Source organism: Alosa sapidissima, chromosome 7 (assembly GCF_018492685.1).
Source record: "Alosa sapidissima isolate fAloSap1 chromosome 7, fAloSap1.pri, whole genome shotgun sequence".
Classification (NCBI taxonomy): Eukaryota; Metazoa; Chordata; class Actinopteri; order Clupeiformes; family Clupeidae; genus Alosa; species Alosa sapidissima.
In genome coordinates this window covers 33,221,143-33,236,614 of record NC_055963.1, presented here as the reverse complement: position 1 = coordinate 33,236,614, position 15,472 = coordinate 33,221,143, and the positions used below count along the sequence as shown (strand labels likewise).

Genomic DNA, 15,472 nt, shown 5'->3' with positions numbered 1-15,472 from the left:
CAGCCCCATAGGGATAGTACTGTGCGTTGAGGGGAGCTCATTTGCTGTGCTGTGTCATCCACCATGACCTCTGCCCTCACCTGCTTCGGAGAGGTCTCGTAGTGAGCTACTGAGCGCGCTCCTCTTGAGCCCCTCGCCCATGGCGTAGGTGTCGTCCAGGCTGGCACGGCTCATGCTGCCGTTGCCTGCCTCCTTCTTCAGGCCCGACATGCTCTGGGACATGCTGGGCCGCACCACTCCCTTTTGCTTCTCCAGCTCCGCTGTTGCACCGCCACCACACATACACACACACACACACACACACACACACATGCCCATACACATACACAGGGACGGATGGACACACACACACACACACACACACACAAACACAACACACAAACACACAAACACACAAACACACAAACAGACACACACATACACACAAATACGAACGCACCCATTCATACATAACGCACACACATAGAAACACGCACACAGAAAACAACAAATTTAGAAAAAGGACATGGCTGAATCTAACCTCAGTACTAATGACATGAATGTATGCATTTCCTGTGAAGTGACCTACTACCTGACTTGAAGTCATTTATCAACATTTTCCTGTAGATTAAAGCAAAATGAATAATATTTCTCTCCAAAAAGCTTTCAAACCGCTAAAAGTCAAGCAAGTGTCCCTGTTTGATGTTTCCCAACTGTTCCCCCTAACTCCAACTGCCGTTTGATCTGACTGGATCATCTCAGGCAGATGGTCCACCATTTTGCTTCAAGCTCTGATCTTTTGAACTCCCTCATCACTAGGCTTTGCCGAGCAGCGTAAACCCTGTGAGCCATGCCGGTCTCGTTTGCAGAGTTTACATGAGCAAAGTAAGATGGCTGGGGTGGGGGGTGTTGATTAGAGAGAAAAAAAATGAGTGCTTACACTCTATCCTGTATTTTTCCATCTCCTGCACCTCAGCAATGGACTCACGAAGGTCGTCTGTGAACTTCTTGCGGTCCTGAGGATTTGGAGCGTTGAAGTTGATGAGGACTTTGATGTCAGCACCTGGGATGGCCGACGTGAGCCGGATTCCATTTGGGTAATCTGCCATAATGCAAACACAACATCAGTGTGGTCAAACAGTGTCAAATATAAAAGCAACGAGAGCCAAAGGGGATTCTTTAGTTTACAGCTTGAATTAGTCCTTCACTAAAAGCTTTTTTCAGTGGAGATCATCATTGAAGTTATCTTTTAGTCTGGGACTAGGCTTAATCCATGTCCTATAAACTAGCCCCTACTGTATAAACTAGGTGCTATTTGGTACATGGCGTGTCATCTAATTTGAACTGGAGAGTTCCGTAGTCTAGAATTAATTGTGGGTGTATTTTTTTCCAGCTTGCACTTTGGTTCAATAATGGTACTCTATGAGGCACTTACGCTGATTTTCAAAGAGAGTGACTTGCATCCCATACAAAGAGAAGGACTGCCTGAAGCTGTACGTAACAGAGTTCTTTTTCTTCTGGAAGATTTTCGTCACCTATGGAGGACCCAATATAACACACATCACTCTGAGAGAAGCATTCAAATACAAATTCAAATGGCTAGAAGGTTTATATCCTACAAGGTAAGAGCTGAATGTAAACAGGATGTAGGAGTTAGCATAGCAAAAGCCACAGAACCGTAAGTTGCCAACATTGTTGTGAACATTCAACATCTCTAAAGTGCTTTGTTTGGATCTTTCATTCCTCTTGGCCTATGGGCTCTTTGAAACACGGGGGTTGGGGAAGAGGGCAGGAAAGGAGGAGAGAGAAGATAGGAGAAGAGAAGAGAGCAGAGCAGAGCAGAGGAGAAGAGAGGAGAGCAGAGGAGAAGAGAGGAGAGCAGAGCAGAGGAGAAGAGAGGAGAGCAGAGGAGAAGAGAGGAGAGCAGAGCAGAGGAGAAGAGAGGAGAGGTGGGGTGAGGAGATGAGAGGAGAGGAGAAGAGAGGAGAGCAGAGGAGAAGAGAGGAGAGGAGAGGAGAGGAGAAGAGAGGAGAGGAGAGGAGAGGTGGGGTAAAGAGAGGAGAGGTGGGGTAAAGAGAGGAGATGAGAGGAGAGGAGAAGAGAGGAGAGGTGGGGTAAGGAGAGGAGAGGTGGGGTAAAGAGAGCAGAGGAGAGGAGAGGAGAGGAGAGGTGGGGTAAAGAGAGGAGATGAGAGGAGAGGTGGGGTAAAGAGAGGAGATGAGAGGAGAGGAGAAGAGAGGAGAGGTGGGGTAAAGAGAGGAGATGAGAGGAGAGGAGAAGAGAGGAGAGCAGAGGAGAAGAGAGGAGAGGAGAGCAGAGGAGAAGAGAGGAGAGGAGAGGAGAGGTGGGGTAAAGAGAGGAGAGGTGGGGTAAAGAGAGGAGATGAGAGGAGAGGAGAAGAGAGGAGAGGTGGGGTAAGGAGAGGAGAGGTGGGGTAAAGAGAGCAGAGGAGAGGAGAGGAGAGGAGAGGAGAGGTGGGGTAAAGAGAGGAGATGAGAGGAGAGGTGGGGTAAAGAGAGGAGATGAGAGGAGAGGTGGGGTAAAGAGAGGAGATGAGAGGAGAGGTGGGGTAAAGAGAGCAGAGGAGAAGAGAGGAGAGGTGGGGTAAAGAGAGGAGATGAGAGTAAAGGAAGGGAGGGGTGAGCAGAGTGGAGAGGAAAGAAGAGAAGAGAGGAAAGAAGGGAGGAGAGGAGTGGAGAAGAGAGAAGGGCAAAAGAGTGGAGGAGAAGAAAGAAGATGAGAGTAAAGGAAGTGAAGTGGTACTCACCACCAGGAGGTCGTTGAACAGGAAGATCTCCCGCTGGTGTAGGCCTAGTTTCTGTGGCTTGTTGGGGTCTGGCACTTCAAACAGCCTGCAGTAACACACCAGTCTGCGGTGGGGCAGGGACAGCACCTGGAGCACACGACAACCGACACACACACACACACACACAGTGTAGTTCACACTTTTACATGTCTGTATCATTACATGATATCTGCTTCTCAAAAAGTGATGTTGGACTTCTGGAAGTAATTCTTCTGATATCAGACTAAACTTATATTTATTGATTTAACACTTATGCATAAAGGGCCCTATTTTGACAATCTAAAACGCATGGTCAGTGGCAAAAAGCTTAAATACATTTAGGGGTGTGTCCAGTTCACATTTGGGGTGGTTTTGTTACAGTATCACATATCAGGCGCATTGTTCAAAAAGGTGTTCTTCTGTTTCTTAATCAGTCATGGGTGTGTTTTGGGCGTTACATCCTTTCAACCAATGAGAGTGACATCTGTCATTCCCTTTAACAGTAAGCAGCGCCTACATGCATGTGACTACATGCATTCTGCACTCGCCTATTATTTGAACTCAAAGGCAAAGTGAAACTATCACCGTGGTCTCATAGGCAAAAGAATTCTACACAGTTATTTCCTTTCACTATTATACTATATATTATATTTCACTACAGCACCCCTTACCGCAATAATGTTCGAATGAGAGCTGCTTACACCTCGTGACAGTGCGTCTTCAGCTTTACATGCGTCCTTCGACCAGGTTTTTCTTGGTCAGAGGCGTAATAATTAAAGATTAATTAAAGAGGGTGTAAGACAGCGATTTTTGGATCATGCACCAGACCACACCTTCTGCCACACCCCTGGGCACAAGGCTTAAAAGTGAAGCGCATGGCACAAAATCCGCCACTGACTGGGTGTAAGATAAGAATAAGCTTTGCGTCGGGCTTTGCGCTGCGTTTCTGATTGTCAAAATAGAGCCCAAAGTCATTTATGGCACAGTAACGTTGTATTTAATCATACAAAATCCTGTACAAAAAAATACAAAAAAATAGTTCTGTGGCATTGCCATAGATAAATAAGAGTGAAGACATGAAAATAACTGTCACAGGGCACTATCTACATACGCATTAGAAATGGGTTGGAATCCATCGACCAAAATATTATTTTATGTTTTGCTGAAAACGAGCTTTTCCACTTCTTAACTTGCTACATAATAAACTCAGAGAACGCCTGTGGCAATACTTAATAAGATGCTAGATAATGACTTTTCATGGTCAGCAGCAGAAGTCCCCTGTTGGCTGTTTCACTGCATTAAATAATAATGAATTCATTTGAAGAGTTTGGATGCGGTCTCCTTACTTCAGAGGAGTGTGTGCATGCTTAACTGATCTCATAAATTGAATTATTCCCTTGAAAGATTCATCACTTAATCCTGAGTTTGAAGCGCTCCAGGCAATGGACAGTAGACAGACAACTTTATTGTGGACCTAAGTGGCTGTTAGAAAAGACCACTGAGTGATGCTGTGTGTGTCCACAACACCGCTAGGCATCTGCAGACTTGTGTGGTCCAGACTCCTGTAATTATGTCTTAACGCTGGCCTGAAAATGTCAAATATCTGTGCACTTCTCCCTGTGCTTTGGTGAGCTCACACTCTGCAAACAAGTCTGGAATTTGTTTCTGCTGACCATAAACAAGAGTCCCAAGAGCCCCTCTCCTTCTCACATCATCAAAATTCTGCTCTAATATGTTCCATTTAGAACATCTCAACAAGCATTATCTAATGCATTAACTAGTAGAAGAACAACAAGAAGTCTTTAATACACAAAGGGCTAAATATTTGACGTTTGGATGAAAGATATGGCTTATATACTTTAAAAAGTAAATGATATACTACAGTCTTAACTCACATTATTGAATTAATTACTTAAACAAATGTTGCTCTAACGGCATTTGCAAATGGGATTTATTCACTGATGCTAATATGCTTTAGTTACATTAACAAATCTTAACCAGTTCCATTTTCAGTAGGCAGGCTGGGGAATGTCAGGAATTAGTTGTTTTACTCCTTCATATGTATGACTTGCCTATCTGGGTGGAAAATATGACATAACTGTATTATGAGAGATATGGTGATCTTTAACTTACACAGCCCAGTCCATGGTGAAGAGATCCAATCTGTGTGAGAGAGAAACAATGATGAGTTATAAAAAAAAGATAGGTCTCAGAGGGAGCAGGTCACAGAGAGGTTTACAGATCCACACTGATGCCTGAGCTGCCACAGCTAACCTTTGACCTCTAAACTATGACATCAGTAAAAGCACCAGTTTATAGGGAAAGAAAGGGCACACTATATGAATTACAACAGATGTGAAACCCTGTAATATGGTAAACAGAACAAGGTGTACTTGAAACATATTCTTTACTTAAACAACCAGCTGTAGCGCTTGCTAAGCTGGACCACCCTAGTACCATAACACACATTCACCAACATAAAATGCATGTTTATTACACAGCCGTAATATACCATGAATATCCTATGGTGCACATTCACTTCCATACATTTCTCAGGGCCATGTAGCTGAATAATAAGAAGATCCCTGACATGCTGTGACCAGAGAACAAAGAGTTTATTAAAGGTCCTGCTTCTGCGCTAGCCCTTTATTGCCTTGCATATAGAAAGTGTACATCAGAACAGATGAGGCAGCATCTTTATGCCACGGCCTCAATCCCGGACAACTGCAGAGGGAGTCCAGAGAAAGAGAAGAAGAAGAAGAGAAATGCATGAGTCAGCGGGAGACAGGGTCGACTCATTCATCACCACGGAACAGTGACTTACTGACAACATCCCCCTTCTCCACGAGCAGGAAGATGTTAGAGGCGTGCTGCGTGAAGGTCTTAGACATGACTTACTGCATAGCACTTTATGTTGGAGTGTGATCTGTGGGGTGGTCTGCTGGCTTAAGCTTTTTTTCTGCTTACAGCATTGAGTATTTCAAATGGCGATGTCTCTGAAATGGCTTTGCCTTCTGCAATTCCTTCCTAAATTATCTAATAAATATCTATCTATCTATCTATCTATCTATCTATCTATCTATCTATCTATTGTATCTATCTATCTATCTGTCTATCTATCTAAGTTTAAGTCAATATTTGTATAAAATAGTTCGTAGACATCTATTTAATATTCCTGCAAACAACCTCGCAGGGAAAGGTGACAGTTACTGATATAAGTAATGTGCCGTTAAGTGTACTGTTTCAAAGAGCCCCATGTTGTGGCCTAAATAATCCCCAGACCTTCCAAACATCCATCCATGCAGTTAACAGGTGACCCTGACACCGATCTTGCCACTCTTTGGTCAAGAACAGCTAGATCCACTGAAATGCGCACACAATTTCTCAATAACACAATTATTTCATTATGTTAGAACATGGGGTTACATGCTTCTATCAGTAATTTTCACCTTTCCCAGCCATGTGCAATTAGTTAATTAATAGTTTTATGGCTTCAGGGGGCCCTAGATAATACTAAGATCCATCCATGCGGTTAGCGGATGATCCTAATACCAATCTCGACTCGCTCCCGAACAACTACATAGTACACTGCAGGGCTGAACGCACTCCAGGATCACCTGCTATTGGTATACACACTTATTCCCAAGATGTGAACTGAGCATTTAGGTTTGCAGCCGTCATTAATGTCGTGACCGCGATGATGAGACCATGAGTGTTGAGAGTAATGGGGGGTAGAGAACTCATAAAAATGTCCTTGAAGCGGCAGTCACTCGACGTCGGTAAACTCACCGGCTTCTTGCCCACGATGAGCTTCTCCACCTTCTGCACCTGAGAGACGTGATCCTCGCTGGTCTTGAGCTCACGCTTGCGGATGCGCTCGTAAATCCCCACCAGAGTCTCCCGAGGGATGTCCTCGCCATCATCAACGCCTGTAGTGCAGATTTACAACAGCAGGCCATTACGGGACATATACCCACGCAGAGAGACACATACACATGATACACACATACCAATGCATAGAGGGTAAAACACACATGTATGTTTATACACACACATAAACATACACAAACACACACACAAACAAACAAGGGCAGTTAGGTATGATAAGGCACATAGACACACTGACATATGTGCACAAGGCAAACACAGAAACACACACACACACACACACACACACACACACACACACACACACACACACACACAAAAGACAGACAAATACTCATTGACAGACAAGGACACACATACACACAACCACCCACAAATAACAGGAGACACAAAAATACAGACAAACTTACAGGCTGCTGAAGATATTTTATGCACTCCTTGTTCACACACCATTGCATCACAAATAAGCAAATCAATTGCCCTGTTATTTTAATTCCCCTGATTAAATGGTACAAATTATACATTGAATGCCTGCACAGTCTATTTGCCATTCTGCTTTCGTGGGCATTCAATCAAAACTCTCTAATGCCAGTGAGGCCTGGAGGACTTGTTAATAGGTATGTGCTCATTTCTCTGATTGCCAGAGTACTAACGTCTGGCCCTTCAGCTGGTACTGCCATGCCAGTGTGCTTACAACATTATAGAATAAATGTCATAAAGAATATATGGACAGATATAACATGGAATTTTAAAAGCTATGCTTTAATGGAATGTTCAAAACTCACTGGCTGAAGTGCAAGGACTTCAGAAAGAACAGTTATTATATAACCGTTATATAACGTCAAGTAATTATTATGTGGTGCAATAAACATCAGTGTAAACAGCACTGCATAAAGAAATGCCTCAGCGATTTAGTCGAATACCTGTCTAGTGATCAATATGTTTAAATTATAAATTATTCCAGAGATATGATAATTAGAGTGGCAACAAGTACCCTCTTCTGTGTTCCTGACTTTCTACTTGACTGAAATTGATGATGCTTATAGTTGAAAATCACTCAAAAAAACAGTGATTCAGTGCATTAACACACCTAATATTTATAACTGTCTGAACTGATTAAACACGCATGATGTAGGTCCCAATTACTTAATTACTTCCTGCTTTAATGATAATAATGCCTAGTATTCCATCTCTATGGAAACACTTCAGTATGTCACTCACCTCGGAGGTTCTTGATGAAGTCCTCCAGCTTCATCTTCCTCTCTGGCTTTACGTTGGGACTGTACATGTCCGTGTTGAGGAGGATGATGGCAAATGCCAGGATGAAGATGGTGTCCGGATTTCGGAACTGACGCACGACCCCAGGGTTACATATGCAGTAGCGCTGACTGGAAACACACATTAAAAAGAGGAAGTCAAAACACTGATCATTGCACGCATATCACATTCATGTGTCATATAAACTCTATTAAGAAATGACTCTCTATACAACTTCAGTTTTTCCCTGAATTCCAACAATTCAGCAAAACACTGATGAGTCGTTAGAGCTTTATTATCTTCCCATGTGTGTAGAACACACAATCTGTCCAGGAACACAAAACACTGGCAGGAAGACAGTTTTCCACATTTTTCACTGAGATAACTCTTCTGAGTATACATACATACACTCCCCACACACACACACGGCCCTCACCTGAAAGCTTCTATCATGCGCTCAACCTTCTGTGCTTCCCCCTGCACCCGGATGTGGGCCTGGAATTTCCTGAGGGCTTCGTCCAGCTCCATCCCTGAGAAGTCCATCTCGTCCACCACGCAGCTGCAACACAGAGGCCCATTCATTCATTAACCACTCTGTCTCTCTCCCTCCACCTCCCTGGCCTCCTCGGGTCACACCATTGAAGAAGAAGAAGAAGAAGAAGAAGAAGAAGAAGAAGAAGAAGAAGAAGAAGAAGAAGAAGAAGAAGAAGAAGAAGAAGAAGAAGAAGAAGAAGAAGAAGAAGAAGAAGAAGAAGAAGAAGAAGAAGAAGAAGAAGAAGAAGAAGAAGAAGAAGAAGAAGAAGAAGAAGAACCTAATCTCCCCCTGTTTGTGACAAGGCTTCCATTTTCTATTTAAACTGCTGCTAGGGTTTGCAGAGGAGCGGTGAGCCTTGATTAGTTCTATGCAAATCAAATTGCTCACAAAATGATAGTGAATGACTCCATCTGCAGGGAGGCTTGTTAAAGGCCGGAGTTGTGAGCAGTAAAAGCAATCCCAGATCTTAAATCCAAAGAGACCTCAACAGAGAAGTAGGGGAGGGAGAGAAAGAGAGAGAGAGAGAGAGAGAGAGAGAGAGAGGGAGAGAGAGAGAGAGAAAGAGAGAGAGAATGCATCCCCCGTCTGAGAGAATCCTAATTACCCACACATTGTGTTATTTGCACAGATCCGCAGTGCCTGGGGATGTGAAACACTGTATGACAATGAGCACAGCTTAGGAGACTAGCTAATGGGAAGTGATTTGCAGATATATGAAATTAAGCATTCCCTTTTGCACAGGAGTACAATTTATTGGTGCTAAGGCAATCCACATTGTCGAAATTCCATTGTTATCGTAGACATAATGGATTTGCTTTGTAAGGTGACAAAGTTTACACAATTAACTCTCACACAAAGGCATTTAAGTATATTCACAGAACACATAAATGAGAAAGTGTGTTAACACTTTACTTGAAGGGTGAGTTCATAACACATTCATAGCACCTGTCATAAACTGTACATAAAGCATTCATGACTGTTTCATGAGACATGACTCAACATTCATACCAAACCTTTCATGATGTGGAAGACAGAATGACGACAACTTAAAATCAAAATAAAAGTCCAAAAAGTCGCAAAGCAGCATTGCCGTTTTTGATTCAAACCTTTTACCTGATCACGTCACATCTGAGTCAATGGGCTAGGCCTACTCCAGTGCCAAAAAGACAGAACATGGTCAAGCAAATAATTTTTGTTTCATAAAAAATTACTTGTTTTATGATGTAACCTTTGCACATGATTTCTCATCTTTTGCTACTGGGAATGTCCAACCGTTCCAGGTTACACAAATACGGGTCAGCTGAATGTATACTTGTATAGTAAAGTGACATTCGATGTAGACTTCATAAGATATTCATGAAATATTAAGGCTGGAGAGATTAAATTAATGGTATCTAGGTTACACAAATACGATGTTGGACTTTTATTTTGACAAGCTGTCGTCGTTCTGTCTTCCACATTCATGAAAGGTTTGGTATGAATGTTGAGTCATGTCTCATGAAACAGTCATGAATGCTTTATGTGCAGTTTATGACAGCTGCTATGAATGTGTTATGAACTCACCCGTCAAGTAAAGTGTTACTGAAAGGGTTAAGGGAAGCTTATAGCTTCTCTGAGAAGTCATCATGATGAGGGGTACTCACTCCAGCACATCCCTGTTGAACTGCTTCTGTCGATTACCCAGAAACTCGCCAATCATCTGTCGACTCAGACCCTTCCTCTGAAGCAGGAAGTGAGCCACTCCCACAGGAGTGTCGGGGACGAACCCCCTCTCCGTCAGGTACTGAATACCTTTCTCTGGCTTTCTGGAAGAAACACAAAGTCACCTTGAGTTAGGCCACAAACGTATGACTGATAGCTTACTTCAACTCACTGTCCCACATAAACATAGAGTTGCGTGGTGTTTTTTGGTCTCGTAAAAAAACAAAACATTGTGGATAAAAATAGCTGTGTGCCAGATGCTAAAAAACAATTTGGTCTTATGTGGGAGAGCAGTTTCCCCAAGTAAAGTTTCAGGACCAAAACACCACTTGAAAGTGTCCGAGAGACTCATTGTGTGTCCATGGAAAACGAAAAACCAGCCAAGGGTGTGAAGAACTAAAATAGGCAGATGAGACAGAATCAAATTACAGCTGGCAGTGCTATTTCTGTCAATGATATTTCCATTCTGTGCTTTTCTCAGAAAGTGTTATTTGGAGAGGTTGTTCATAGGCAAAAGTTGTTTTATCAAACAAACACAATAATTACTTGACCTTATTCTAAAAAGACATCACATAAAACTTACATAAGTATAAGTATATGTAAGGTAATCATGAACTGGTTTAAAGAGGTAAATAGTAAGTGGAGTGACAATTTTCTGTTCCATAACATATCCATAACATATAAATATGGACTATTTAACAAAGAAAAGTCTACAATACACGTATTACTGAATGACCTGAATTGCTTCATAATATCAGTGTTCTCTTGAAGTCCACCAGTAATACACCCACTTGATATCCCCTTCATCCAATTCACAAGTGCACCTGCACTGAAACCACAGGCCAGAGAGGTGTTACGTACTTGTTGAAGAGGTTGAGTCCGATGCGGTAGTGGCGCTTGCGGATGACATCGTTGCTGAAGGCGGGCGAGTCCCAGCTGTTGCGCGTCTCCTTGTGGTACGTCTGCTTGCTGAGCGTCTGCTCGCGGAGGCTGTCACGCGACGACGACTCCGAGCTGCAGTTGATGGTGTCGTTGGAGTTGGACGTGCTGTTGATGCTGTCGTTGTCACCGTCTGAGAAGTCCGACTCGGACTTGCTCTGGCGGTTGCCGTTTATGGCCAGGTGGCTCTCGAGCTGCCGGTGCCGGTGTCGGATGGGGTGGTCATCGTCGCCGCGTTGCGGGACGGGGACGCGGGGAGGTAGTCCGTGCGAGATGTGTTTGGGGCTGGCCTGTGGCGGACCGACCACCGTGCGCTCGAACACCGTCTGTCGCTTGACGGAGCTGCGCTCGGACCGGTCGCTGAGCTCCACCGAGCTGTCGCTGGGTGGTTCGATGGTCAGCAGTGGCAGGTGGTCCACCCGCAGTCGCTGTTGCGGCTGCTGCTCATGGCACTCCACTGAGGGCGTGCTCCGGCAGCTCGTGTCCGTGTCCTTGTCGTCCTTGGGGTCGAGCGGCCAGTATTCCTGCGAAGAGCTGATGGACTGGCCGCGCTGGTCCGACTCGGTGCTGGACGGCTGGTCCAGGGACGAGCGCGCGAGCTGGATGGGCGGCGAGAGCTCCTCCTCGTCGATGAAGAGAGTCACGTCGCTGTAGGAGGCCATCATGTCGTCCAGCTTGTGCCGATTGGGCGCGTGCGCTGGCCTGATCTGGTACACGATCTCCGGCTCCACCTCCTGGCGACCCATCGCCTGCTCCGAAGGGCCCTCTTCGCCGTGGAGACTGCGACAGTTCAGCGCGTCATCGATGGACTCCGCCAGCGATTTCACCTGCCGGGAAAAGGCGTCCTCCAGCTCGGTGATGGCGTCCGTCAGGTCACTCTGAGCGGCCGGGGACGCCATGTTCCCAGAATCCTCCAGCTCGCTGCACTCCTCCACCATTGCTCCCAGCTGACCGCCATCGTCCGTCAGCGATACCTGCTTGCCCTCGAAGTAGGAGCTGTGGACTTTCTCAGGTCCTTCAAAGGAAAACTGCATTCTCATATTGGACAGCACGATCCTCCGAGACATGCGGTTCTCAGACATAGAACTCCTCAGGCGCTCAAAGTTTTTGTTCATCTGATACTGACGGAACGCCGTTTGGATGGTGCGTGCAGCATGCCGTGTTATGAACCGTCCCCCATATTTGCGTTCTAGCATCTCTACCTGCGGAATGGACAGAATACAAAATTATTTCACTCAACTTACAAAAACACACAGCTTACAAAAAATGTCATGTTCCCTGTTAACTTACAAAACACAACACCCAGCTTGCATTGCACTCTAATGTATAACATGAAGCAAATGAACACTAGATGAGGATCGGGATTGAGATCCAGGCAAAAGTCTCCTGCTATCTACAGTGTGACCATACAAAGTAAACATCTGTGTTGTTTCATTCTTCTTGAACCACTCCAAAGCCCTTTGGCATAGTCCCTGTGTTTACATTCCATTTCAAATGAGGCTTTCATTTCCAGAGCCTCCACAGTGACCTCCCACACCATAGCACAATACATAACCTGCAATGTTGAACAACCACAGGCTGCAGTGTACAGTACATGATGTAAGTACTAAGCAGTCTGTGGCATCAGATCCCCGCCCTACTAAATCCCAGCCTTTATAGTGAAATGATGTATTTGTAAATCAAGCATAGTACATATATTGTTTAAATCAAATGAGCATTTTCAATTCGTGTCATAAAAACGTCTCTAAGGTCTGTACTCAGTGAAGTAGAGTTGTGAGAAAAGAATCCACTCTTATCATAATTCCCTGAGTCTATTTTCTTCAGTGCAGTTACACTAACTGTCTTACTTTGGTAAATAATAACAGAGGTTTTCTTAGACTCTGAATGACGTGAAATGAGATGTCATGCCATGTTCCCATCCAGTCACCTGTTTGTCCTGGAGGTCGGTGGAGAGCTCATAGCTCTCGGAGAGCGAGCGCGAGCGCTTGATGGCCTCCTCCTCGGCCTGTTTGCGCAGGATGGACTGCGAGTGCTGCAGTTTGGGCCGTCGGGGCCTTTGTGGACCCGGCTGCACCGGGTGGCCGTAGATGGCCCCGTCGAACTGGTCCGGGCTGATGGACGAGCTGCGGGTCACTGGACCCTGGCTGTAGTTGGCGCCGCTGTCCAGGGACGAGCCGGGCTCACCGCTCTGGACATCTCCCTCCACACTGCAGACACAATAACATGCAGGTCGGTCAGTCCAGCATTCACAAAACCTTCACATTTATATAGTAATTGCTACGACTACTATGACCATGGTCATCCACGTTGCAAGCGATGATTTTATATAGTCTATGGTTGCAAGTGATGAACAGCTTTCTGCTTATGAAAATGACTTGCAGGTCTCCAGAGCAGCTCAGCAGCCATTGATTATTGCTTCATTTGGCAGACAGCTTTCTCCAAAACAACTGACAGCACAGGTACTCATGCAGGAAATACATGTGATTTCACACAATCAAAACCAAGACCTACATTGCATTACAGAAAAACACTGGTTGACTGTGTTTGACTGACTAACAATAAATGCCAAAATTGTGCATGGACATAAGCAATGGTCCTAGTTAGGCATTGCTTGATTGCCATGGAAGGAATTTTTATTCTTATTATTACTTCCTGTGACCCTGGATGAGCCATAATCCCGAGCGAGGAGTCGCTGTTGGTGTGTATCAATTTCACTCCACAAAGAGTGCATTAAATCTCCCATCTGAACACAAGCCTGCTTGTTCCCATGATCCAGTTGTTGCCACAACGTTGCAGTAGGACTAATTAATGTTTATGCTAAAAGCCCTGAAAGCAACACACAAATCCATTAGTGCCCATGTGAGTGAACATTGAACATGTCCTCTCCTACAAAACAAAAAGGTAAAAAAGTAAAATCACTCTGAGGCTCTCACTCTCCTTTTCATTCTCTCTCTCTCTCTCTCTCTCTCTCTCTCTCTCTCTCTCTCTCTCTCTGATAAAGCATACCTTCCGCAAAACCTCTGACAGGAGTGATTACTCTGCAGCTTTCCAAATGGTGCTTCACTTGCGAGTCAGTATATGTAAATATTAATGAAACGGGAGGCCCCGACCCCTTGGGCTCACGCAGCAGGCAGCCATTCACTTGAGAAGATTATCGGGGTGTTACTCACTCTGTGTCACTCTCTTTAGCGCCGTGCAGCGACCTCCTCCAAGAGGACCTCCGGCTGGCGAAGAACTCGGCACTCCTTCTCCAAAACCTATCTACCATTATTGTGCTGAGCGGGGTGGCTCAAAGGGCAGCATGCTTCCTGAGCGGAGGCAAAGTCTGGTCTGATGAGAGTGATCCCCGTGACAAATGGTTTACCAATAACCCTCACGTCACGTCCGACCGTCCTGTTTATTGACATCTCTGTCTCTTAGCTCATCAATTTCCAAAGCATGGCGACTCACTGGAAATAGGCTCACATGAAAGTGATATTAATTCATGATCTATCTTCAAGGAAACAAAACAATTCTCTATGAAAACTATAATGTCAGCATACAGCAGTTCTCTCTCGTTCTTTAGCTCTCCGTTTCTGAACAGGAAGCAGTCTTTGAATGTTGACCTCGCCTGAAATGTAAACGTGCCACACCTTTCTTTGATTTGTCCAGTACTCTCTCAGTGGCTGTGTGCACCATTAGATCATAGCGAAAGCCCCAGGAAACAAGACCTAATGTAATTCAGGAATGTTTGTTTACAGACTAACTCCAACCGTACCTACCATGGAACAACACCGGACTGATACAGAGCAATGCTGGTGCTTTATGAAGAACTTGCAGACTCACAGCTCTTTATGCCCATAGGCTTTGAGGTCTACCCTCCAAAACAAGTGTGACCATCTACTTTTTCTTAAGTCATCAAAGCCAAGTTGCTAATTATATTATGACACTGAGATGGCCTTTTAAATGCAGCATTCCTCCTGCAGGGGCAATCAAAGGTTCCATTTGTATTCTTGCTCAGTCAGGGGTCCGGCGCGTACCAAAATAAAAGTGTCATGTCCGATCTATCAGTGCAGATGAGTTATTAGATGTCTTGGGCAGTGGCTGGGAGTCAGGGTGAGGGTCAGGGTGACTCAGTATTTTTAGATTCGGGCGAACGAGAGCTCTGCTGGGGCACTTTTGCAAGCTATACTCAGCAAGTACACATACACATACACCCACACACACATGCACGCACACACACACACACACACACAGACACACACACACACACACAAATGTACCCAAACTCACATGAGCACAGTTGTTTACAATCAAACACACATACACATACACCGAAATATACACTCACTCACTGTCACACACACATAAACACACACACAGACATACACTAGAGCGTTTGTAGCACA

At 44.7% G+C, this 15,472-nt stretch overlaps 1 protein-coding gene across 10 annotated transcripts in view; it reads right to left on the bottom strand.

Annotated features, from left to right (window-relative positions):
• The window catches only part of LOC121713153 (IQ motif and SEC7 domain-containing protein 1-like), a 114,584-nt gene that overhangs the window by 8,722 nt on the left and 90,390 nt on the right, over nucleotides 1-15,472 (bottom strand). For 9 of the 10 annotated variants that reach the window (XM_042097527.1, XM_042097528.1, XM_042097529.1 and 6 more), the window contains 11 exons: nucleotides 13,012-13,291; nucleotides 11,007-12,286; nucleotides 10,088-10,249; nucleotides 8,346-8,468; nucleotides 7,874-8,040; nucleotides 6,554-6,693; nucleotides 4,898-4,927; nucleotides 2,747-2,872; nucleotides 1,415-1,514; nucleotides 920-1,081; nucleotides 81-260 (listed from right to left, as the gene is read on the bottom strand). In XM_042097527.1, the coding sequence (XP_041953461.1) occupies nucleotides 81-260; nucleotides 920-1,081; nucleotides 1,415-1,514; nucleotides 2,747-2,872; nucleotides 4,898-4,927; nucleotides 6,554-6,693; nucleotides 7,874-8,040; nucleotides 8,346-8,468; nucleotides 10,088-10,249; nucleotides 11,007-12,286; nucleotides 13,012-13,291 (2,750 nt within the window). Of the gene's footprint in view, nucleotides 1-80; nucleotides 261-919; nucleotides 1,082-1,414; nucleotides 1,515-2,746; nucleotides 2,873-4,897; nucleotides 4,928-6,553; nucleotides 6,694-7,873; nucleotides 8,041-8,345; nucleotides 8,469-10,087; nucleotides 10,250-11,006; nucleotides 12,287-13,011; nucleotides 13,292-14,254; nucleotides 15,039-15,472 lie in introns of those variants that run through there. The other variant, XM_042097530.1, reaches the window with a different exon arrangement.